This window comes from Rhinopithecus bieti, unplaced genomic scaffold (genome assembly GCF_001698545.2).
Source record: "Rhinopithecus bieti isolate Rb0 unplaced genomic scaffold, ASM169854v2 scaffold_5260, whole genome shotgun sequence".
NCBI lineage: Eukaryota > Metazoa > Chordata > Mammalia > Primates > Cercopithecidae > Rhinopithecus > Rhinopithecus bieti.
In genome coordinates, this window is record NW_016805896.1 from 6,568,979 (window position 1) to 6,595,205 (window position 26,227).

Below are 26,227 nucleotides of genomic sequence, written 5' to 3' on the forward strand. Positions count from 1 at the left end.
AAAAAAAAAAAAAAGCTGGAGGAAATGAATAAATTCCTAGAAACACATAGTCTCACCAGATTGAATCAGGAGTAAGTTGAAACTCTGAACAGATCAATATTGAATTCTGAAATTAAATTGGTAGTAATAAGCCTACCAACCACCAAAAGCCCCAGACCAAGTTGATTCAAAGCTAAATTCCACCAGCCATACAAAGAAAGGCTGGCATCAATCCTACTGAAACAATTACAAAATATCAAAGTGGACTCCTCCCAAACTAATTCTACAAAGCCAACATCACCCTGGTACCAAAACCTTGCAAAGACACAATGAAAAAAGAAAACAACAGGCTGATATCCTTGATGAACATAAATACTAAAATATTCAACAAAATACTAGCAAACTGAATTCAGCAGCACATCAAAAAGTTACTTCACCATGATCAAGTAAGGCTTTATTCCTGGAGTGCAGGTTTGGTTCAACATATGCAAATCAATAAAGTAATTCACCATATAAATTGAATTAAAAAGAAAAACATTATGATCATCTCAATAGATGTGGGAAAAGCTTTTGATAAGATCCAATATCACTTCATGATGAAAATGTTCAAGAAACTAGGCATAAAAGGAATATACTTCAAAATGATAAGAGCCATCTATGACAGACCCACAGCCAGCATCATACTGAATGAGCCAAAGCTGGAAGCATTCCTCTTTAGAACTGGAAGAAGATGAGCATGCCCATTCTGACTACTCCTATTCAACATAGTACTGGAAGTCCTTGCCATAGTAATCAGGTGAGAAAAAGAAATAAAAGGCATCCAAACAGGAAGACGTCAAAAAGAAATCATTGTTTCTTTGCTGACAATATGATTGTACACCTAGAAAACCCTAAAGACTCTACCAAAAGGCTTTTAGAACTCATAAACGGTAAAGTTTCACAGTACAAAATTAATGTACAAAATTCAGCAGCAATTCTATATGTACTTCCAATAGTCACAAGATAACAAAATATCTAAGAATGCCTCTAACCAGGAGGTGAAAGAGCTCTACAAGGAGTACTACAAAACACTGCTGAAAGAAATCATAGATGACACAAATAAATGGAAAAATATTCCGTGTTCCTGGATTGAAAGAATCAATGTCAATTACATGGCCATATGGCTCAAAGCAATCTACATATTCAATGCTATTTCTATAAAGTTACCAATGTTATGTTTTACAGAACTAGAAAAAACTATTTTAAAATTCATACAGAACCAAAAAAGAACTGAAACAGTCTAAGCAATTCTAACCAAAAAGAACAAAGCTGGAGTCATCATTGTACCTGTTTTTATACTACGTGACTACAGTAACTAAAACAGCATGGTGCTGGCACAAAAAATAGATATATAGATCAATAGAATAGAATGGAGAACCTAAAAGTAAAACCTCACACCTGCATCCATCTCATTTTTGTCAAAGTCAACAAACATAAGCAATGGGGAAAGGGTTCCCTATTCAATAAATGGTGCTGAGATAGCTAGCTAGGCATAGGCGGAAGATTGAAATTGGACCCCTCCCTTTCACTATCTACAAAAATTGACTTAAAATAGACTAAAGATTTAAATGTACGACCTCAAACTATAAGAATCCTAAGAGAGAACCTAGGAAACACCATTCTGGATATCAGTCTTGGGACAGAATTAATGACTTAAGTCCTGAAAAGCAATTACAACAAAACAAAACATTGACAAGTGGGATTTAATTAAACTAAAAGCCTTTTGGACAGCAAAAGAAACTATCAACAGAGTAAACAGACAACCTACAGAATGGGAGAAAATGTTCACAAACTATGCATCTGACAAAAGCTTAATATCCAGAATCTATAAGGAACTTAAAACATATTACAAGCATGAAACAACCCCATTATGTGGACAAAAGACATAAACACTTTTCAAAAGAAAACGTACACATGGCCAACAAGCATGTGAAAAAATGTTCAACATCACTAATCATTAGAGAAATGCAAATGAAAACCACAATGAGATAGCATCTCATAGCAGTCGGAATGGCTATTACTAAAAAGCCAAAAACAACAGATGCTGTCAACTCTGCGGAGAAAAGAAAATTGTTACACACTGTTGGTGGGAATGTAAATTAGTTCAGCCACAATGGAAAGCAGTTTGGAGATTTGTCAAATAACTAAAAGCTGAACTAGCATTCAACCCAGCAATCCTGTTACTGGATATATATCCAAAAGAAAATAAATCATTCTACCAAAAAGACAATACACTCATTTGTTCATCACAGCATTATTCGCAATAGCAAAGACATAGAATCAATCTAGGTGTCCATCAATGGTGGATTGGATAAAGAAAACGTGGTACATATACACCATGAAATACTATACTGTCATACAAAAGAATGAAATCAAGTTCTTTGCAGCAACATGGATGCAACTGGAAGCCATTATCCTAAGTGGATTAGCAAAGGAGCAGAAAACCAAATATTTCATGTTCTCACTTATAAGTGGGATCTAAACAATGGGTACTCATGGACATAAAGATGGCACCAATGGACAGTGGGAATTACCGTAGAGAGGAGAGAGGGAGGGGGCCAAAGGTTAAAAAACTAACCATTATGTACTATGCTCAATATCTGGGTGGCAGAAGCAATCATACCCCAAACCTCAGCATCACACAATATAGCTATGTAACAAACCTGCATATGCATTCCCTGAATCTAAAATAAAAGTAGAAATTATAAAAAAAAAAAGAAAAAAAGACTCCAAATAGATTGGGGACAGAGGGAAGGCTAATCAAAAGTTTTATTTTGGAACATCTTTACTTTCTTATTCTGTTACAATAGGTAGCCTCTCAGGTATGAGCAAGGCAAAAGAGGGCTCTCCCCTCCTGCCCACTCCCCTCCCCCACCCCTCCCTCAACACACCAGGAGTTTTGGGTGACTGTCAGGTGATGGTCAAGCAGTTGTTAACTGTTTATCTAAAGTAATAACTGCTCACAGCCAGTGCCAGAGAAAGGCAGTCCCCTAACAGAAAACACCTTAAACTCATCAGCAGCTTCCCGATAAAATCTCAGGAGTGGGGAGAAGTAATGCAGTATCTTGGAAGTATGCCAACATATAAAATCCAAGTCCATAAGTCAAGCTGCGCACTTGGTTTCTCAAGTCACCCGCTTGGCCTTCATCCAGATTGTACTTTTCTTCTTTACTTTTCTTGCTTTCCTTACTGTCCTAAAGCTTTTTAATAAAACTTTCACTCCTGTTCTGAAACTTGCCTTGGTCAGTCCTTCTGCCTTATTCTTCTCAGTCGAATTATTTTGTCTGAGGAGGCAAGAATTGAAGTTGCTGCAGACCAGTATAGATTTGCCACCAGTAACTTGGATACCTTCCACTAATAGCAGTTCTTTTACTTTTCAAATCATTTCTGAGGATCCTCTGTACAAGGCATCATTTTCGCTGCTTGTACTGTATCAGATCCCTTCCATCTTGGAGCTCCCCTGGATGCCTCCTTTATCCCTTCCAGCTCTATGTCTAATCATACAAATGTGTCCCTTTTCTTCTGTGCCTTTCTTCTCTGGCATTTTAGTTTACTGTTGTGAATGTATTTCCTTGTTTGTGGTATATTAACTTCTCAATGGGTACATTTTAGTTTTATCTATCATGCTTCTCCCATTCTGCATAGGGTTCTGCAGGTCCAGACCTCCCTTCCTTACTCTCAATACCAGGATGGGAGTCTAGGAAGGACAGATATGGGAAATTTGTACATTTGGCAAGGAGCTCAGGACAAGGTTAAGTCTAAAGTTGTTTAGTTGAGAGTTAAGCACTTAAAGGAGATGATTAAAGGAGAAAGTGTAGAGGAAAAGATTATTTCTTATCAAATAGTCATGTTTAAGTAATATGAGAATAAGTAGGTGAAGAAGCAGCTAGAGAAAGTTATTAAAAGAACATTTCAAGGAAGGGCTGTCTACAATGTTTTGTAGTATAAAAATTTAAAGTAGGAGAACGATACAAGGTTATTGAGCTCTGTCACTAGGAAATGCTTAGATGTCTTTTTCATAAAGCAGATGTATGGCGGTACAATTTAAATGCAATAAAATCCACTCATTTACAGTGTACAAGTGAATGACTTTTGACAAACATACACATCCATTTAACCACCGCCTCAAACACTGTATAGAAATTTCCATATTTCCAGAAAATTCGTTCATGCCCCCTCTATAGACAAGATTACTTTCACTCACTCCCGCAACTCCAGTATGATTTTAGTTTTACCATTCTAACATTTCAAATAAATGAAATTATGCCACTTCTTTGTGCCCAACTTTTTCAGACTCAGGAAAATGTCTCTAATATTGATCCGTGCTATTGCATATATCAGTAGTTTGTTCATTTTTATTGATCAATAATATTGCACAATTTATTTAGCCTTTAATGGAAATTTGAGATTTTTTCAATTTTTGACTATTATCAAGAAAGCTATTGTGAACATTCACTTACAATTCTTTTGTGGACATATTTTATTTGTCATGGGAAAATATAAAGAAGAGGAATGCTGAGTCCTATGGTAAGTTTAACTTTTATAAGAAATTGTCAAATTATTTTCCAAAGTGCTTAAACAATTTTACATTTCCACTAGCAATGTATCAATTCCAGTTGTTCTATATCCTCTCTGATACAGGGCATTGCCAACCTTTATAATTTTAGGCATTATAGTGTGTGTGAAATTGCATTGAACTGTTAGTTAAATTTGCGTTTTCTTGTTGACTAACAATGTTAAGCATGTTTTCACATTGTATTAGTCATTTGTATATTGTCTTTTGTAAAGAGTCCAAGTCTTATGCCTATTTTCTGAATATTAAGTTGTGAATTTTCTCTGCACATTCTGGGTAGAAGTTATTGGTCAGGGATTCTATGCCATATGTCAGAGGGGCCTCTCACATGTGTTTCTGAGGCTCTTTTCTGCATTGCTCTCTCTTCTTGAGTTCCTGCCCTCTTCCAGATGCTTCCACTGTCCATGAAACTCATATTTGCTTTTCAACTCAGCGGGATTACTGTGCTCTGTTTTGCTCCCAGGTCTCTTTATTGTAGTTGGGAAATTGTCGCTCGGCAGAGAGCTTGGTGATTGTGGGACTCCACCTTATCAGTTTCCCTTTTCTCAGAAATAAAAACCTCGAACTGCCCATTTTTCGATGTCAGTTGTCTCATATTTTGAAATCCAGATTTAGAGTTGCTTATAACTGGAGAACTAATTCCATATCAGTTACTCCTTCATGGATGGTAGTTGATATACTGCTTAGTGGGATGTAATAATGAAGTTTTCATGAATAGAACAATAATCAGATTACAGCCAGGTAAAAAATTTAAAAAATTATAGAGGATTTGTTTATTCATTTATTCGATAATCATTTAAGGCACTTAATATAGTTGTTCTCTAGAAAGAACGTAAAATTTCATGGGGAAGATAGATAGGAAAACATAAATGTAATAACAGCAGAATGCAATGTGATCCATTCTTATAAAGAGAAATAAAAAGTGGTGTAGGTGCACTCTGAAGAGAAATAAAAAGTGGTGTAGGTGCATGTCTGAAAGAGTTGAGTATTCCTTACAGGCAAGGAACCATGTAAGATGGATTTTAATATTTGTATATAAAGTGTAATTTGAAGAAGAGATCAGATGAGGATATTGCGGCTGCCAGTATAAACAGTTCATTCAAAAAATTGCTAGTCAAAGTAAAATTTGATATAGAATAACAGCTTTAGGAAGTGGTCAGGCAAGGTAGTGGAGAGACCTGAGTCCACAAGGCAAGTAAAAAAATTGTATTGAAGTTGCAGATTTTGAAGAGAAGAAATTGGCAGTTAGTGAACACCGATCAGGGGCATTGCATGTTGACTAAGGTTAGAGTAGAAGCAGTTTTTAGCCACTTCCGACTCTCAGAGTCCATGTGTATTATTCTAGATATTTAGTGATAAATGTCTCCAACAGTGTAAGGTCCAATGAAAATGTAATAACTCTAATGTCAGTGAAAGGTGATTTTATTTTTCTCATGTATAACAAAAGCTAAAGAGATCTTTGTTTTCCATAAAAGATTAAAGATGCTTTATGTTCATCATGAAAGAGTCTTTGCATAGAGGACAAATTATTTTTAACCTCAAGAACACTGACTTATGTTGCATTTTGGAAAGAAAACCAAGGTGTTAAAAGGGATAACAATGTGATAAGGAAATATATGTTCAACAGAGTTTTTCCCTAAGCATTCTGAGTTGAGATAAAGGGATGATAGAATAATTGGGGTAACATACATAAAGGAAGCACATATAAAAAGCAGAAGAAAAGGAAGGACTCTTGTGATAATGTGTTAAATTATTGGAGCTGGGTGAATAAATTATATAAGGATCAAATTCATGAGTACTAAGAGTTGACAGTTTATAAACATAGTCTTTCTATTTCATTTGCCCACACAAACAGCTGGTTGATATTTTTTCTCAAATGGAAGTTTCATGTTGCAGAGTCTCTGCAAACCTCAACTCTGGCTTGGAGCCAGGAGGATCTTGTCTTTTATGCATTAATTCTGGGCAAGGAAGTTGCAGTCAGGCGCATGTTTAGAGAGGATGAAAGTCTTGCCCGAACTTAATTCTTTATATACTCACACTGACCATTGTGCACAGGCTTCACAAGGAAGAGCTCCCTCGATTTATGTTTGGAATTTTAGGTGAAAAATATCTTAAATAACATCTTACCAATACATTAATTTATTAAGAATTCTGAGTCCTAAAGACTGAATAGTTTTAGCTAAAGATGTACAGCTAGTTATCAGTTCAGTCAAGAAAATACAGACATCTAGTTCAGCTGTCTTGATTATATCATGCTGTCACCCTAAACTGGGTAAAATTCTTAAAAATTCAAAGTTTTAACTTATGCCATACTTGCAATGGAATAAAAAGAGTAACACGAACTACTGAATTTTGGTTCAATCTTGTGCTACTTAGGATGTCATGTCTTTTACAGATTTTAATGCAAATTTAAGTTCATAGTACATCATTCCCATTACTTTACCATATGTTACATATTCAACCTAAACCATAGGAGTGCTATGGAAATTAATTAGTATTCACAAAATAGGTTGAGAGTGGCACAGTCAGGAAAAATATAAAAGGAATCATTACTGTTCTTGTTTTCTCCACATTTATTGAAGCAAAACAAATGTTTTAACTGTAACAGTGACAGCTTGTTGGTTAAATGTGTATCAAAACCTTCTTATTTCTAAAGGGAAGGCTAACATGCCCTTATCAAGATATTTGGATAGGAGATCAATATGTAATTTTTACTAGCTTGTTCTTTTGGTCTTTTGACTATTACAGATAGATAGATAGATAGATAGATAGATAGATAGATAGATAGATAGATAGATATGTTTATGAACTAAAGAGGAAAGATGGAATGTAACACAAAAAAAATCATTATACCAAGTATATGTGTTCAGAGTATGGTCAAAGCAAACTAAAAGACACAGGATACCAGCACTGATATTATGAAGGAACATTCAAAATTTAAAAACAAGCAAAACATTTAGGATGCCCTGAAATATATTTTTAGTACTGTTTCTCTTTATTTTGCCATACTTTTAAAATATAAAAACAGCCTTCACAGCTTATACTCCATAGCCAGGGAGATTTAGTTCAAGGCTCAGTTCTCCTACCCACCTGTTCCATAGACTTAGACAAGTTATATAATTTATCTAAGCCTTGATTTCCTCATCTATGAAATCAAAATAATAATCCCATTTTATAAGATTGTTGTGGGGATTAAAAAATGTGGCATCAAAAATTTTTAGCTTAGCTTTATGTCTGGCACATACTTTTAGTGCTCATAAAAAGATCACTGTTATATATATATACACACACGCGCGAGAGAGAGTTGAACATTGTAGAATAGACTGAACACTTTTATTTATAAATGAAATATGCCATTTTTACAAGAGATTGTGTTTCTAGAGGAAGATATTATAAGGCTTCTTTTAAAAGATATTTAAAAGATGGCAGTTTAAATGAAGATACCAAATGTATTTACCATCTCTGTGGGTTGGCATTGAAACAAAACACAACAGGATTATTTCTCTGTTCCCTCAAGGTCAATTGTAATGAGGATATCACACTGTTCTCATTGAGGCGCTGAGCATATTTTGCATCTCCAAATTTAAGATCAGTGATTGCAACTATAATCCAGCCAAATAGAGTCCTTAGAGTCAAAAGGACTGCAAGTAAGCACTTTGGTGGAGTTTCATGGACAACTTTGCTGTGCTTCTGCAACCTTCAGTCGATTTGGGACATGCCAGGATTAGAATCACTGAGGCACATCGGACTGAGTAGATTTTATGATGAGTACAGCTTGAATACTATAGTGAGAACATCAATCACTCTTCACATGAGACTCCAATTTTCAGAAATGGAAGGTAGAAAATGAGGTTATTATGAGGATGAAGGAGACCTGCTTTTTTTTTTTTTCAGCAACAGAAACTCATGCTGGATTTAAGGAAGAACTTCAATGCATGAGTAGTTGGATATTATTTACATTGGAAGAGGGCATCTCTTTGAAGGGAATATTTAAAATATATTTCAAAGTTATTTTTAAGGGATTCAGAATCTATTTAGTAACATGTGGGTCAACTTTTTTCTGCCTTTTTTTTTTCTTCATTTTTTCCCAATGTTTAGTTCATGATGCTATGTTTTTTGACTTTGCTTGAAGTTTTATTTTGGCTTCTCAGGTTCATTTTTATTTGTTACAGAATTAGATCATAAATTATATTTTATTTTAGCTTGTACATTTTTTGAAGATTTGTTCTATAATTTTCTAACAGATATATCAACCTCTCTATTAAGGAAACTTTAAGAGTATTAGCACTAATAAAGCAGAATATTTTTTGCTTATTCTGAACGTCAAGGTTTACTACTTTGTATAGAACGAGTAATGAACTTCTTCTGTTTGTTCTCTTTAGGGGTGAATAAAGGCATTTACTTTAGCTACCCATGCCGACGTCACAGCTGTGCTGTAGTAAACATCCCAGCACCTTGTGTCAACAAAATGATTTCACACATCCAAGATGTGGAGTCCAAAATACAGGAGCATTTGAAAAGGGTAAGAGACTAATTTAAAATGCTGATATTTTGGTAAGCTTTATAGACACTCTAAGGGTTGGTTACTTAAAGAACCCAGAAAACTCTTTGGACTTTTAAAATGATAATTGGAATGCTTTTTAAGAATCTTTGCTCAGTTGCATAATTTACTAGTCTAGACATGTTTTGATAGTCTCACTCCAGAAGGGTGAAACGACCTTATTAAATCGATGTTTTTTTCTCTACCTGTTTATTCTTTATCCAGAGGCAATCATGCTAAGTAGTAATTTCCATAAGCCAACTTGACTAGTAAATTAAGTAGTATTTACATACTTTTGGGACACTAAACNAACCCAGAAAACTCTTTGGACTTTTAAAATGATAATTGGAATGCTTTTTAAGAATCTTTGCTCAGTTGCATAATTTACTAGTCTAGACATGTTTTTGATAGTCTCACTCCAGAAGGGTGAAACGACCTTATTAAATCGATGTTTTTTTCTCTACCTGTTTATTCTTTATCCAGAGGCAATCATGCTAAGTAGTAATTTCCATAAGCCAACTTGACTAGTAAATTAAGTAGTATTTACATACTTTTTGGGACACTAAACTGATTAGATGATTAAATTGATTTATAAAAGGACAGTGTGCCCTTTTTAATGAGTTGTTTTATTCTAAAGAAATGCTTAATAGTTCTATTGAAAAGGAGCATAATGATTCTATGTCTTTTTAACCTGTTAAAAGTTTGCCTTTGTGATTCTGAAGGGAGTTCAATCTTGAAAGGCAATTATTTTCAAAGGATGATTTAAGAATGACAAAAAAATACCACTTCTCATACCTTTTATTAAGATTATATTTCTGAACAACTAATGCAGAATTAGACTGCTCTTATGGGGGATCAGTTTTCCAGAGACCTGTGTTATTATTTTTTTTTCTTTCCACTGTTACTGGATCTGGCTCAGCAAACATTCTGATGGGCCACTCACAATTCTCAGTCCAGGATGTCACCTCTTTTGTTAGAGACCATTAGAGTATAGTCTTCAAGACTGCAGGCTTTAGAGTGACCTTAGATGGGAATGAAGAGATAATGATGTTATGTTAGAACAAGTACCAGCAAATGATATGCACTCAATATGTATTTGTCATTGTTACTTCTGTATTTTTTGTATCATTCTATATCAGCATTGTTACCTTTGTTGTTTCCATATTTCTCCAAATCAGATTACCCCTTCAGGAATGCTTTATAGGTTACAGGACTGATGGTGTCCTGGGCTTTGAAGACTATGGCAAGGAAATAAAGAGAATAAGTGAATATTTATTGCTATGATATGCTGTACACTTCCTATGAGTTTTAATTAACAATTACCCATGTTGTTAAAATGATAAAATCATAGGTATTTTAATAAATAATTGTAACAACTACCATTTAGTAAAGTGGTATAACAGTATTTTAATACATAATTAAAACAGGTATTTTAATAAATAATTATAACAGCTACCATTGATTAAAAACCTAATATAAGTCAGACATTATGTTTTACTACATCATTGCTCTTAGACCTTACAAAACTACTATTGAATGGTTGTTATACCTAATTGATAGATAGGGAAATAGTAATTTAAAACAGCTCAGCAACTTGTTCAAGGTCACGAGGCAGAATTGGGATTCAAACACCCTCTGTCTGTTTTCAAAGCCCATATTCTTTCCTGAATCCCACTTAGTGCTCTGAACAGTTGATAAACTGTTAGACACTATGGATAATAGACCAGGTAAAATATTACCTTAGTTAAAATAGTTTACAAAATAAGCCAAGATATTTTACATCTTGTCTTTTAAAAAGCTGAAAAAAGAGCTATTCTCATGTAAATACATTGAAAAACCTCAAAAAAGGAGAAGCACCAGGGCTGACTTCTTTAGTATTGTCTTCTGGAGCCTAGATTAGTGCCAGATAAATAGTAGGCACTCAATAACTGTCTGTTGAATAAAAAAGTAAATGAAGAGCTGAAACAGAACCTTTCTTTTCTGCATACATCTGAGGCACCTATCCACTCCATATAGTGAGGGTGATTTATGTACCTAACATCTCCTATTTTCTAGGCATTTAATAAATATCTGATTTTTTTTTTTTTTTTTTTTTGCCCTTTTTAGAAATTCTCCTGTACAGGTGAGAATTCTAGGGCATAGAAAAGTCAAATACCTTATATGTACACATCACACAGGTAGTGAGCACTAGAGCTGGAATTTGTACTTAGCTCCATCTGACTCCAAAGTCCATTCAGCCTCTGTTTTATATCCTTGGAGAGATCTTAATTCTCATTTCAGAGAATATTGGTTGGTATTTTGAGAAGAAACACACAAAATAACAATGCTAGATAAGTATACTTCTAGACAAAAATTTCAACAATGATAATAATTTGTTTATAAGTAAATAAATACAAGTTTTGTCTGAAAGGAGATTCATTGCGAAATAAATGCTAATGACAAACTTTTGTTAATTTTCAAGGTTATTTTGTAGATTTTCTGTTTTCTATATTTAAAAATTATCGTATTTTGTTTTATTATTGACTGTGCAGTTAGATTTGCTAGTGTTGAACTGGTAAATAGAATGTAATATGTTTGGTGCAATGATGAGGACTATCCATTAGATATTTAGTTCAAATCTATGCAGTATTTGAACTAATATTTTAAGAATGAGCTGGTGGCCAGCTATCTTTTTGAAAGATGAAACATTTTTTTCTGATAAAAATTTTTTATCACAATAAGAAAAAAATCTTCCCATTATCACATGGAAAAAGGGATAATATTAGCAAAAAGCAATAGCATTACCAAAAAATGTTGGTAATATTAGACAACTTTACATTGACATAGGAAATTAAATTTCCTCAAAAATAAAATTAAGCAGGCACAACTGGATAGAACCCTTTAAAAGATAGCTTCTAATTTTTTGAAATCAAAGCCAATAGCATGTATTATTTCCAAATAAGTGAATAAAGGTCATAATTCAGAATTAGTTAACCTAAGCATAATTCCTCATGTCACATAAAGTGAGTTATGTGTGTAAGAAATACTTAAAATGGTAATCATCCATCTATTCTCTATGTTCATGAGTTCAATTGTTTTGATTTTTAGATCCCACAAGAAAGTGAGAACATGTGATGCTTGTCTTTCTGTGCCTGCTTATTTCACATTGCATGCCTGGATCAAAACATTGCATTTTCCCCATGAATATATACACCTACTATGTACCCACAAAAATTACAAATAGAGAAAATGTTTAAATATTTAAAATGAATAATGACCTGCAGAAAATACTAAATATGAATGTATGCTGTATGCATTTTTCCTCCAGAATGCCTGAGGGAAATGCAGAAAAGGGACATTTCTTCTCAACGTTTTTGCCACTTAACATTTTACCCAGTAAAGTTGTCAACTGACTGTAAAAAAAAAATGAGAGGAAGTGGGACATTTTTCTGTCTATAAATGTATCTGTATATAATACATATATGTGAATATATATTCATTCATTACCTACAGTCCCAGGCCTGTCTGGTAACATATCTGGTGCTGGACTACCCTTTTACCAGTTTCCAGGGGTTAGGCAGAGGTCAAAGCAAGGCAGAGGAACAATGCTTGGTCATTACCAGCTGGAGGCTTCACCCCAGTTATATAAATATGTGGTCATCTGTGATTATGGTAATGGTTATACAACTCCGCCATTACATTAAAAACTGTGGATTTGCATACATTCATGAACTCTAAGCTATGTAAATTATCTCAATAAAGCTGTTATTATATCTGTATATATACACTTCCATCATGAATTGCACAAAATTCTTTTTTTGAGTTGTAGATCATCTGAATTCCTTTGGATTTTAATGTTGGAGGTCAAAGCAGGCAACTGGCTTAATTATCTCTCTAAATTACCCAAATCTCATGTCTTATGATTCTAATTGTTAGAAACGTTTGGTGCAATGATGAGGAAGGACAGGCTGGCCAGTGAAGGGCCTAGCAACAAGCAAAAGAGAAAGGGGTACTTGCCAAGTGTAAGTTTACTTAAACCCCTCCTGCTGAGGTCTCACTATGTTAGCCATGCTGGTCTTGAACTGCTGACCTCAAACAATCCTCCCTCCTCAGCCTCCCAAAAAGTTAGGATTACAGGCATGAGCCACCACGTCAGGCCCATTAGATAAAATTCTATAAGTAATTATAAAGGTTACATCTACCCTGGGTATAATATACATTAAATGAGTGAAAGATCGGTCTTTTACAATTTTCTGTCCACAGTGATTTCCAATGTAGTCAGAACACTCTGACGCCTGTGGTTAGCAGCAATGCATCTGCCACGGACTTTTCTATCCACTCCAGTTTAATTGCAATTTGAATCTCCAAAGAAAAACTCTTCAGAGTGGAGTTACTATGAAAATTTTCCCTATATTTTATTTTTCCAAAGAATCTGGAAACATCACACAATGACAAAAATAATCACCTGAATATCTTCTCATACAAATAAAAGATTATGTTTTATTTTTTCCTCTACCTTATTCTCTTAGACTGCCTAGGCTGTAAATAGTTTTATTTAATTTAAAGTGAGCTCTACAGAATTAAAATTTTCCTCTTCATTTAATCAATATCAGTCATTAGGATGCTACTGTAATTTAAAAGAACAACACAAAGAAAGTATTTAAAAAGCATTCTTTAAAATGTTAACAATATATTGTACAAAATTAATAACATCAACAATGATAATAAAGCTAATATTTATAAAATGTTTACCAAATATAGACTTATTAGACACTTAATATGCATAATTTCATTGAATTCTTACTAAAACCTTATGAGATAGAAACTGCCATTATTTCCAGTTGCAGATGAGGAAAATGGTTTCAGAGGCTGATTTCCCCCAAGATCCAATGTCAGTGGCAGAGCCAGCATCCAGACCAGGTGTATCTGAGCTCTAAGCACACCCGGTTCAGCACTGTGCCATGACATCGTGTTCTTCACAGTGTGTCAGCTATTAAGACCAAAGACATGAATGTTAAAATGTTTGTCGTTCTCACTGGAAAACTTGGCTCTATTTATACCACTTCACATCTATTTTTTAACTCTGAAACATAACATTTAACACCTGACTCTTTACTAAGTTTCTCATACTTTGAGTTCTCTCATTCTATTAGTTCTATTGTATTTAACTTGAAACTTATGAGCACTTCAAATGCTGATATATCTACTTTCCTATTCTGTGGTTCCTATTTTCCTTTAGTTTCTTGCCTAATCAATTCATCTCTCTAAACATTCATCAATTGGCGTATTTGGTCCTTTACTTTTTATCCTGTCATCCTTGTAGTCTGACAAAATGCCAACCCCAAATGTCTCTGATGATCTGCCATCCCCACTCCCACCCGTGGTCTGCTGAATGGTACTGGAGAACATTACACAAAATTTGAGATATTATGTAACCATAGTCCCCAACCTCAATGGTACATCATATAGTACTCTGAAATTATTGTTTGTCAACTGAAATTTTTCTAGTAGTCTGTGGTGACTACTCTAGTCTTTCTTTGTTCAAACCTCTAAATCTTCTACCTCACAGCTCATTCATTTCTTTCTTTGCAAAAAAAAAAAAACTACAACAGAAATGTCTCAAATGGTTGTTATCTCACCTCTGAACATCTCTGAACTCCACAAATATTGTTCTTTTTGTCCCCCACCCACCTAGAGCTGTTCCCCTCACTGCGTTGCATCTTCTACTTTTGCAAAGATCTTGCTCCATCTGTTGTGTCTTCTGTCAGCATTCTGTCTGTAAAATCTCCTTTTTTTCTTAACTCCTGTCCACATTGAAGATACTGATGTATCTCCTATTCTTAAGAACATTTTAAAATTCTATGCAGACCTTTAAATATCTCTCCTTGTCTTTCTTTCTCCATTCCACATAGCATCTAAAAGTTGCCTATATTTAGTGTTTTTAATTCCACACCTCCCAATCACTCATTTATTCTTTGCAGCCTAGAATTTTCCCCCCATTCTAATGAAAATACTTTGAGCAAGGTAACCATTTATCTTTTTTTCTTTTATCTTTTGGTACACACACACATACATACATATACACATGTACTCCAACATTTTGTGGCTAGAACACAAGCATTTATGCAGTTACCATTCAGCCATTTGTTCTGGACTCAGCTGGGCAATTTTGCTGGTTCTTGCCTGGGGCCAATCATGTGGATATACACATCTGGTAGCACGACTGGGAATAATGATTAAAATGGTCTCACTCACATGGTTGTTGGCTGCTAGAGCATATTTCAAGAGGACAAATCTCAACAGACATGTGCTTAACAAAGCTTTGTTTGTGTCATGTATGCTGAAGTCCCGCTGACCAAAGCAAAGCACAGTCGATCGCACTGTTAACACAGGAGAATACTAGAGTAGATATGGATCCAAGAGACAAGATTATAGGGGGACAATTTATGTAGCAATCTGTCAGTCCATTGCCACATCATTAATACTGCTCCCCAAATGCAAACTAAAATGACCTTTTCTTAAAACAGTTCTATATCATTATGGTATCATGAAGATCCATAATCACATGTTCTGTGACAGATCTGATACAGATGAAGTTCCCTGTGTGCAACTTCTTTTGACCCACAGATCTATGGCCCAAAGTGACAAGTCAAATACTGCTCCTGCGTACTTAGTACACACAGTGAAAAAGGAATAGAATAATCACAATAAACCCTTCATTCAAAAAGGGTAAGAATGAAGACACAGGCTTTCACTGATCCATACAATTCTGCATTTCATCACCATCTAGTATCAGGTTCCCCAAATCTAAGACCATGAATTTTTTTTTATTTTTTTATTTTTTTTTGTATTAGAGCCCAGTCCTGCTCATTGGGAATAATTTCCTGGGTCTGTGTTTCTCACTGGCTCTTTGATTTACTCTGTGAACTCTTGGTTCCAGAGGTACTTTCATGTCTGTAGAAAATGGATCCGAGTTCCTCTCTCAAACTTCTTCCTGCTTCTTATAAGTTGAGAGCTCAGATACTTCTTTGCATTTTAAACTGTCTCTTGGTTTTTAGTCTAAGATGCCATAATTCTAATGAAAACTTTGAGGTTTCATATGAATCTGATTTGGTTTACCTCCGTGTCCCAAAAGCCCCAGCCATATTCTTTTGCTTTATTAAAACATATTTTCCTTGAATTAGATAATTATGTTTTGTGTTCCTCTACTTTATTGTTTTTTAAATAAATTATCTTTTAAAACACTTTTGACCTACAGAACAATTGAGAAAATAGCATAGGGAGTTCATGTATAAAGCATGTTCACTACTCCAGAATAAAACCCCATATCCATTAAGAATTTACTCCTAATTCTCTTTTTAACCCAAGTCTTGCAACTACCGGTCTGCTTTCTTTTGAAATAAATTTTATTGTGTTTTTTTGAGGTTTACAACATGCTGTTTTGAGATACATATAGACAGACACATAGATAGTATAGTAGTACAATGGTTACTGCAGTGAAGCCGGCTAACATATCTCTATGTTAGTCTCATATATTTCACATAGTGCCTTATCCTTGTAACAAGAGCAGCAAATACCTACTTATTTAACAAAAATTCCTAATATAATACAATTGTATTTAGTCCTCATGTTTTACATTAGATCTCTAGACTTATTCATACTCCATATCTACTGCTTTGTATCCTCTGACCTGCATCTCTGCATTTCCTCTTCCTGACTGCCACCTGTGGGAACCCGTGTTTCATTCTCTACCTGTGTATTTGAACTCCCTAAAAAAATACATTCCACATGTAAGTGAGGTCATGCAACATTTTTCTTTCTGTGTCTGCCTTATTTCCTTTCGTATAATGTCTGCCAGAGCTATTTATGTTGTGGCAAATAACAGGCTCTCCATTTTTGTAAAGCTGAATATTAGCTATATACGTATAGATGTATATATACACATATAGCTAGTATGTGTGTATATATATGTATATATACATGTATAGCTAATATGTGTGTATATATGTGTATACAGATATACACATATATATGTATATATACACATACAGACATACACACATAAACATATACACACACATTATACACACACATACATGTGTGCATGTGCACACACACAGAGACACAAGCACACCCCCTACATTTTCTTTATTCACTTTATTCTTTATTCACTTTATTCACTTATTCATCGATGAACATTCAGGTTGTTTCCATATCTTGGCTATTGTGAATAATGCTGCAGTGAACGTGAGTGTGAAGATATCTTTACGAGCTGGTGCTTTCATCTCATTTGGGTGTATACCTAAAAGATGAATTGCTGGGTCATGTGGTAGTCCTACTTTTAATTTCCTTAGGAACGTCCATACAGTTTTCTCTAATGGCTGTACCATTTTACTTTCACACCAACAGTTGTACTAGGGTTCCCTTTTCTCCATACCCTCACCAACATTTATCTCTTGTCTTTTTTATAGTAGTCATCCTTACATGTGTGAGGTGATATCTCATAGTGGTTTTAATTTGCATTTCCTTGATAATTAGTGATGTTGAGCACCTTTTGACATACCTGTTGGCCATGTATGCATTTTTTGAAGATACATCTCTTCATGTCCTTTGCCCATTTTTAAAACAGATTATTTGGTTTTTGCTAATGAGTTTTAAGAGTTTTTTATACATTTTTCATATTAACTCCTTATCAGATATGTGGTTTCCAATTAATTTTTTCCCAGTATGTAACTGGACTTTTCTTATTTTTTTTTTTAGTTTGATGCATTTCCATTTCTATATTTTTGTCTTCGAAGTCTGAGCTTTTGGTGTGATTCCCAAAAGTTGTTGTCAAGACCAGTGTCAAGGAGTTTTCCTTTATGTTCTTTTCTAGGAGTTTTATGGCTTCTGATCTTACATTTAGGTCTTTTATCCATTTTGAATTGATTTCTGTGTATTGTTTAAGATAAGATCCAATTTCATTCTGTTGGTGATAGAAATTCAGTTTTCCCTGCATCATTTATTGAAGAGACTATTCTTTCCTCATTGTGTCCTTTTGATGCCCATGTCAAAAATTAGTTGTCCATCTATGTTTTAACTTATTTCTGGACTCTCTATTCTATTCCATTGGTCTATGTTTTTGTTTTTAATGCCAAGACTATACTGTTTTGATTATGATAGCTTTGTAATATAATTTTAAATCAGGAAGTCTGATGCTTCCAACATTACGCTTTTCCTCAGTATTATTTTGGACTTTTGGTATTTTTTATGGTTCCATATTAATTTTATATTCTTTTTCTATTTCTGTGAAAGTAGTCATTGGAATTTTGATAGACATGGCATTAAAACTATGTATTGCTTAGAGTACTATGATTATTTTAGCAATATTAATTCTTCCCATTTGTGAACACCTGTTTATTCATTTATTTGCATCATGCTCAATTTCTTTCATTAATGTTCTATAGTTTTAGTGTGCAAATCTTTCAACTACTTGATTAGACTGATTCCTAGGCATTTTATGCTATTATAAATGGGACTGTTTTCTTAATTTCAACTAGATCATTATTCATGTATAAAATGCTACTAATTTTGTACATTGATTGTGTATCTTGCAACTTTATTGAATTCATTTATTAGTTCTAACAGGTTTTTTTGTGTAGTGTTGAGGTTTTCTGCTTATAGGATCATGTCATCTGCAAATAGAGATAATTTTCCTTTTTTCATTTTCAATTTTGATAGCTATATCTATTCTGAATATTTGGTATAAATCAAATCATACAATATGTGACCTGCATTTTTTTCATTTGACATAATGTGGGAGGTCCATCCACATTGTATTGTGTATCAGTAATTTGTTTCTTTTTATAGCTGAATAATATTCTATTGTGTACATATACTACAGCTGGTATCTGTCCATCTGTTGATAGTCATTTGGGTTGTTTCCACCTTCGTCTAAAGTACATAGGGCCACTATGAACATGCATGTAGTATGTATTATATAATTATATATTACATAATATAAGGATTTGATTAAGTACCTGTTTTCAGTTTTTTTGAGTATATACCTAGGAGTGGAACCGCTGTGTCATGTGATGATTCTATATTTAACTTATTGAGAAAGCATCAAATTATTTTCCATAGCCCAACTATTTTAAATTCCTACCAGCAATATAAATGGGTTCTAATTTCTTTACATCCTTACTAGCACTTGTTATCATCCATTAAAAAAAATTTCTAACATAAGGTTAATTATTTTCTTATTTTGCAGTGGAAAATAGAAGGTTTTATGAATACTTTTTGTCTCAACAATATCATTTAGATATTTAAATATTTGGTAATAATTTCCAATAAAAATATAGAGCTAAATAAAAAAGGACAATGAAAATGCTAGATTTATCAAGCAGAAGTTTGTGGGCAATGTGGCTTAGAGCTGTAAGTAAATGAAGTGTTTCATTTCCCTTATAATGTAATAATTTTTTAAACTACATCCAATCGGGCAGTTTTAGCTCCCCCTCCACCTTTGTTTTCATTTGCTATTTTGATAAAATCAGAAATAAGAATTGTATGCAGTCTTGTGTTTAGTTTGATATAATTGATTATATTAGATATTTTAATCAAAGCATCTACATACCACAATTATTTATGACAAGTGAAATTTTAAGCTTAATTATAATCAGGAATTTTATTTAAAATAGTAATTTAAAGTGACTTTGAGAAACTTCTAAAATTTGTCCAAATTTTCAGATAGACAGTTATTAATGTAAGACTTCAAATGTTTCTCTGGAGTTGTAGGCCTTCTCTGTGTTAACTACTTCAATATCCTGAATAAATAGTGTTTAAATGCTAGGTACCGGAAATTTTGCCTCCAAATATCAGATCAAAGACTGACTAAAATAATTTTTTAATTATTTCTTTGTTACTTCTAAACACTGTTGCTAAGGTGATGTTTTGATATATTACCTTAAAACATTTCTTCATATGAAATTGCACTCTCCTTCAAAAATTTTGAGTGATAATGTTTTATCTTTATAAAATGATTTTCTATTGAGTTATAAAGAAGATCACACTGAGAATATTAATTATTGCTAACTTGTTGAAGACTTCAGAAGTTTTGGATAATTATATCACAATTCACTGAAGTGCCTCTTAACCAATTTTCCCCTGACTCTTGTGATACTTCAACTTCAAATGGCTTCTTAGAACTGTCATGTAAATCAACGTCATGCAGGTTTCTGCATTATGCAGGACTGTGAATGCCAGTTTCCAAAATCAAGGAATAACATTTTCCTGATTATTAATTAGTTTAGAATCTTATTAACATGCTCACTGGATTTTTATTCTCTTCTCTGCAAAATGCCAATTTATCTTTTGCCATTTTCTTTTGGGTTTACTTGTATTTTCTTATTGACTTGTAGGAACTTGTTACCTTTAGTAAGTTGTATGTGTTTTAAACACTTTCTCTCAGTTTGTGACGTGTCTTTTTACTTTATGAACTTTAATGTAATTAAATTTATCACTTTACTTTTGCTTTTAAGTGATTTGTGTCTTGTTTAAGAAGAATTTCCATACCACAATCCTATGACAGTTTTACTTTATAGCTACTAAAATTTTAATTTCTCTTAGGAGATTTGCTTAACAATGTGAAATTGATTTCTTTTTGCATATGAATGGAATAGATGGCTAATTTTAGTTTTTAAGGAAAATTAGTTTTTCCACATTGATTTTATTTCAAATCCAGTCATTTCTTATAAATCAGCCATACCATATCCATCATACATCAAAGTTTCATATATGATTTTACTTATTTCTGGCCCTTTCCATCCCACTGGTCAATTTTATCTCCCTATGCCAATATCTGGTTTCACTCATTTACATGAGTCATAATATGTTTTGATATCTGGTGTGGTAGTTCTTTTTACCTTTTTAGAGTTCTTTGGGTATTCTTGATACACTGCTCTTCCATATAAATTTTAGGATAAGCTTGTCATATTATATGAAAAAATCTATTGGGATTTTAAACATAATTGCATTCATCAGTTTTTTAATTATGTATATGAATTTAGTCTTTTTCATGATTTGGTCAATGATGTACCACATATACAACAGTGGTCTCATGAGATTACATTATTGTATTTTTACTGTACCTTGTCTATATTTTGATATGTTTAGATACACAAATACATTGTACTATACTTGCCTACAGTATTCAGTGTGGTAACACACTGTGCATGTTTGTAACCTAGGAGCAATAGGCTATACCATATAGCCTAAGTGTGTAGTAGGCTATACCACTGAGGTTTGTATAAATATACTCTATGATGTATGCCAAATAAACATCTTGAATTAGAGATAATCTATGAAACCTGTAACATTCTGGTTTTGCATTTTTGATAATTTATGACTTGTACAACCCAAGGTACTCTTAGAATATATCTGTAGAAAATAACCCCTGCCAATGACTTTATAGGCCAGAAAAGGCATAATATTATGGAACACTAAATATGTGAACTCACGTATAATTTTGTATTCACCACTCTTTGGTAACACATTAAAATTCAATAGATGTCATGTACTTCTGACTGTTAGGAAAGTCTTTTGGGAATAAATAGCATTTGAACGTGTCCCTTGATGAATGTGTAAGATTTAGAATTACAGAGACAAAGGTCAGAACAATTAGGTAGGGTTAAGAATAAAACAATATGAATAGATAGGAGATTTGTGTACTTCTTGGGAAACAACTGTAAACCAGTAAGTTTCTGAGACAGGTCTTAATCAATTTAGAGGTTTATTTTGCCAAGGTTAAAAACCATGGTCCATGACAGCCTCAGGAGGTCCCAAGAGCATGAACCCAAGGTGGTTGGGCTACAGCTTCATTTTATACATTTTAGGGAAGCAGACGTTACAGGGAAAGACATAAATCAATACATGCAAGTTATACATTGGTTAAGTCTGGAAAGGTGGGACAGCTATAAATGGGGACTTCCAGGTCATAGGTGAATTCAGGTTTCCTGATTGATAATTGGTTGAAAGATATGACTTGCCTGAATTGTTGAATTCACCATTAAAAAAAGAAATTTAAAAAGCCTGTAATCCCAGCACTTTGGGAGGCCAAGACGGGCGGATCATGAGGTCAGGAGATTCAGACCATCCTGGCTAACACGGTGAAACCCCGTCTTTACTAAAAAATACAAAAAACTAGCCGGGCGAGGTGGCGGGTGCCTGTAGTCCCAGCTACTTGGGAGGCTGAGGCAGGAGAATGGCGTAAACCCGGGAGGCAGAGCTTGCAGTGAGCTGAGATCCAGCCACTGCACTCCAGCCTGGGCGACAGAGCGAGACTCCGTCTCAAAAAAAAAAAAAAAAAAAAAAAGAAAAGAAAAGAAAAAGCCAAAGTTCTTATCATATTGATGAAGCCTCCAGGTAGCAGGCTTCAGAGAGAATAGATGGTGAATGTCTCATATCAGACCTTGAGAGATGTCAGGCTCACTAAAAAGGACCTAGTAAGGGCAAGAGATTCTCTACAGAATGCAAATTTCTGCCACAAAAGACAGTTTTGCAGGACCGTTTCAGAATATGTCAAAGAAATATATTTTGGAGTGAAATACTTTGATTTCTTTCAAGGCCTGTTACCTGTCATGTGATGCTATATCAGAATCAGGTGGGAATTTGGTATATTATTGCTACAAAGAGTCTTTTTTGTTTATCTTAAGATTTTTGTTTTAATTTTAAAGCTGGTCTGTTGTGTCTAGATTACAAAGGCAGNAAAAGCCAAAGTTCTTATCATATTGATGAAGCCTCCAGGTAGCAGGCTTCAGAGAGAATAGATGGTGAATGTCTCATATCAGACCTTGAGAGATGTCAGGCTCACTAAAAGGACCTAGTAAGGGCAAGAGATTCTCTACAGAATGCAAATTTCTGCCACAAAAGACAGTTTTGCAGGACCGTTTCAGAATATGTCAAAGAAATATATTTTGGAGTGAAATACTTTGATTTCTTTCAAGGCCTGTTACCTGTCATGTGATGCTATATCAGAATCAGGTGGGAATTTGGTATATTATTGCTACAAAGAGTCTTTTTTGTTTATCTTAAGATTTTTGTTTTAATTTTAAAGCTGGTCTGTTGTGTCTAGATTACAAAGGCAGGAGGTCATAATGAGGCATGTCTAATCCCCTTTCCCATCATGTCCTTAACTAGTTTTTTAGGTTTCTTTGGGGTCCCCTTGGCCAAGAGTTGGGGGAAACTACTCAGTCAGTTGGGGGGCTTAGAATTTTATTTTTGGTTTACACAACCGAGAGTATTAAGTAGACAAAAATACAGTGAAGTAGAGAGAGATATGTAAAGAGAATTGACAAGTTTAAGTGACGTTTATTCACTGTTTTTTAATATGTTTAAGATTTGATTTTTATTGAGATCTTTTGTTTTGACAGTTTGAAACTTCTTTTGAAGAATGGTAAGAAAATTTCATGCTTTTTAAAACTATTTTATTTTTAATGTCAAAATTTCTGTCATCTGCTATAATCCAGTTTAACTTCAAAAGGAATAGAAAATCAAATGCAAGATTTTTCACAATAGATATTACAATATATTTTTTAAAATATGAGAATTAGGACATCACTGATAATGGCAAAATAGAGATCTCCAGAGCTCCATCCCTTCACAAAACAACTATGAAATTTGCAAAACATTGGTCAGAATCGACTTTTGCAGAAATCTGGAATCCAGTAAAAATTTAATAACCAGTAGGGGAAAATTCAATGAAGAAGGAAGCTGCTGCATTGCATTAGAGAGCACTGTGGCATTGTAATTTGCCTGCTCCGCATTCTCCAGCCTTCAAACTGGTGGCAGCTAGAAAGAGAGCAGTGCACACCTGTGGTGCAGATTCCTAGTGCCAGAGGGAATAATAGGAACATCATTCTCAAAGAATTGTGTTTGAGTGGTCTGATAGCTCCTAGAAAGACTAGCATAAGGACTTTGCTTGACTTGGAGCAATCACAAGGCTGGGGCTACTTACAGGCAGTGTTTGCAAAAAGCGTTTAAAGGCCTATACTTGCCACAGCAGTCTGAGGCTACAGATAACAGCTAGGACAAGCATTAACCAGACCAAAATTCCTGTGAAAAAATAAGTTGGAAAAAGAGATAGATACCTGAAGGAAAATCTCTCAATATACTGGAGATTTGAAAGAGCACAGAGGCCTGGAAAAATGTTCAAGAAATACTGAGAAGATCCTAATCTTACTTCTGGCTAACCTTTAAGATCTGCATAGGCAGGAATTGAAGGCAGAGTCAGTGTTGTAAACAGCCTAGGCAAGCCTGGAAGGATTACCCTAAGGCAGACCAAATCTGCTAAGATTGGAAAGCATTGTTTTCTTTTCCTTTCTTTTGTTGCCAGCCATTTAAGAGAACTCACACAAAACACTAGCTCACCAGTAAGCTAAGGAAACAGATTTCAATGATTACACATGAGAAATAATACAGCCCTTATGAAAGAGTGTTCCTAAAAGTCACTAAACAAACAATAACCCACTACAGACAGAAATAGCAAATCCAATGGTGTAATCTGGTTTTTATTTCACATTAAAATATTCAAAATGTCCAGTTTTCAAAAGTAAATATGAAGAATGCAAAGAAAAGAAAGTTTGGCTCATTCACAGTGAAAAAGGATAAATTCACATAAACTGTTCTCAAGGGAACCCAAAATTTGAACTTACTGGACAAAGATAAATCAATGGCTTAAATTATCTTCAAAGAGATAAAGGAAACCATGAACAAATAACTAAAGCAGAAAACTGATGTTTCAACAAATGTAAAATCACAAGAGAAATTATAAAAATTAACCAAATAGAAATTCTAGGCCGGGCGCAGTGGCTCATGCCTGTAATCCCAACACTTTGGGAGGCCGAGGCGGGTAGATCATATCAGGGGTCCAAGACCAGCCCGGCCAATATGGTGAAACCCCATCTTTACTAAAAAAAAATACAAAAATTAGCTGGACATGGTGGCATGCACCTGTAGTCCCAGCTACTCAGGAGGCTGAGGCAGGAGAATCGCTTGAACCCAGGAGGCGGAGGTTGCAGTGAGCCAAGATCATGCCACTGCACTCCAACCTGGGCGACAGAGTGAGACTCTGTCTGAAAAAAAAAAAAAAAAATCTAGAGCCAAAATATTAACTAACTGAAATTAAAACTTCACTAGAAGGATTCAGTAGCAGCTTTGAGCAGTCAGAATAATCAGTGAACTTGATGATAGGTTAATAGAGATTATCTAGTCTAAGAAAGAAGAAAGACAAGAGAATAAAGAAAAATTAAAAGTGCCTAATAAGCCTAAGGGATACCATCAGGCATAATAGCAGTCAAAAAGTGTGAGAAGAAAGGGATAGAGAATGAAAAAATACTTGAAGAAACACTGGCTAAGAAACTCCTCAATTTGATAAAGACTTAAATCTATGCATCCATCAAACTCAGTGAACTCCAAATAAAATCAAGTCAAACAGATCCACACCAATATACATTTTAGTTAACGTGTCAAATGCCTGGGACAAAGAGAATCTTAAAAACAGCACAAGAGAAGCAACTTTTCATGTACCAGGAACACTCAGTAAGATTAACAGTGAATTTTTCATTAGGAATTGTGGAAGTCAGAATGCAGTGGGGTGACACATTTAAATGCCAGAAGATAAAAAGAAACTGCCAATGAAGAATTCTGAATCCAGCAAGAGTATCCTTCAAAAAGAGAGGAGAAATTAAGACATTCTCAGATAAACCAAAGGGGTGTATCACTAGCAGTCCAGTTCTATAAGAATCCTATAAGTAGTCTTTCGGGCTGAAATGAAAGGACACTAGAGGGTAACTGGAAGCCATATGATAAAACAATAAACAATAATAAAGTTAACTTCAAATGTAAGTGTTAAATCCAGTATAAGTGTATTTTTGTTTTGTAATTCTTATTTGTGTCCCTATTGTTTTGTTTTTCTAAGACCACCAGAGCGGGTACAAAAGAACCAGCGACTAGGCAAGGGTAGGAGCAAAACTGCAAGTTTATTTTGGTCACCTAGCTTCAAGGGAAGAAGGTGGGTAGGGAGAGGTCTGTTGGCCCCCGACAAAAGGGGCCCCCAGAGTCACCCGTACAGCTCTCGGACGGAG

General features: G+C 34.4%; 1 protein-coding gene across 1 annotated transcript in view; it reads left to right on the plus strand.

The window, feature by feature from the left end:
• The window catches only part of CCDC178 (coiled-coil domain containing 178), a 528,736-nt gene that overhangs the window by 65,045 nt on the left and 437,464 nt on the right, over positions 1 to 26,227 (plus strand). Inside the window, exons 6-7 of the mRNA XM_017873932.1 lie at positions 8,974 to 9,113; positions 23,516 to 23,538. Coding sequence (XP_017729421.1) covers positions 8,974 to 9,113; positions 23,516 to 23,538 — 163 coding nt within the window. The remainder of the gene's footprint in view (positions 1 to 8,973; positions 9,114 to 23,515; positions 23,539 to 26,227) is intronic.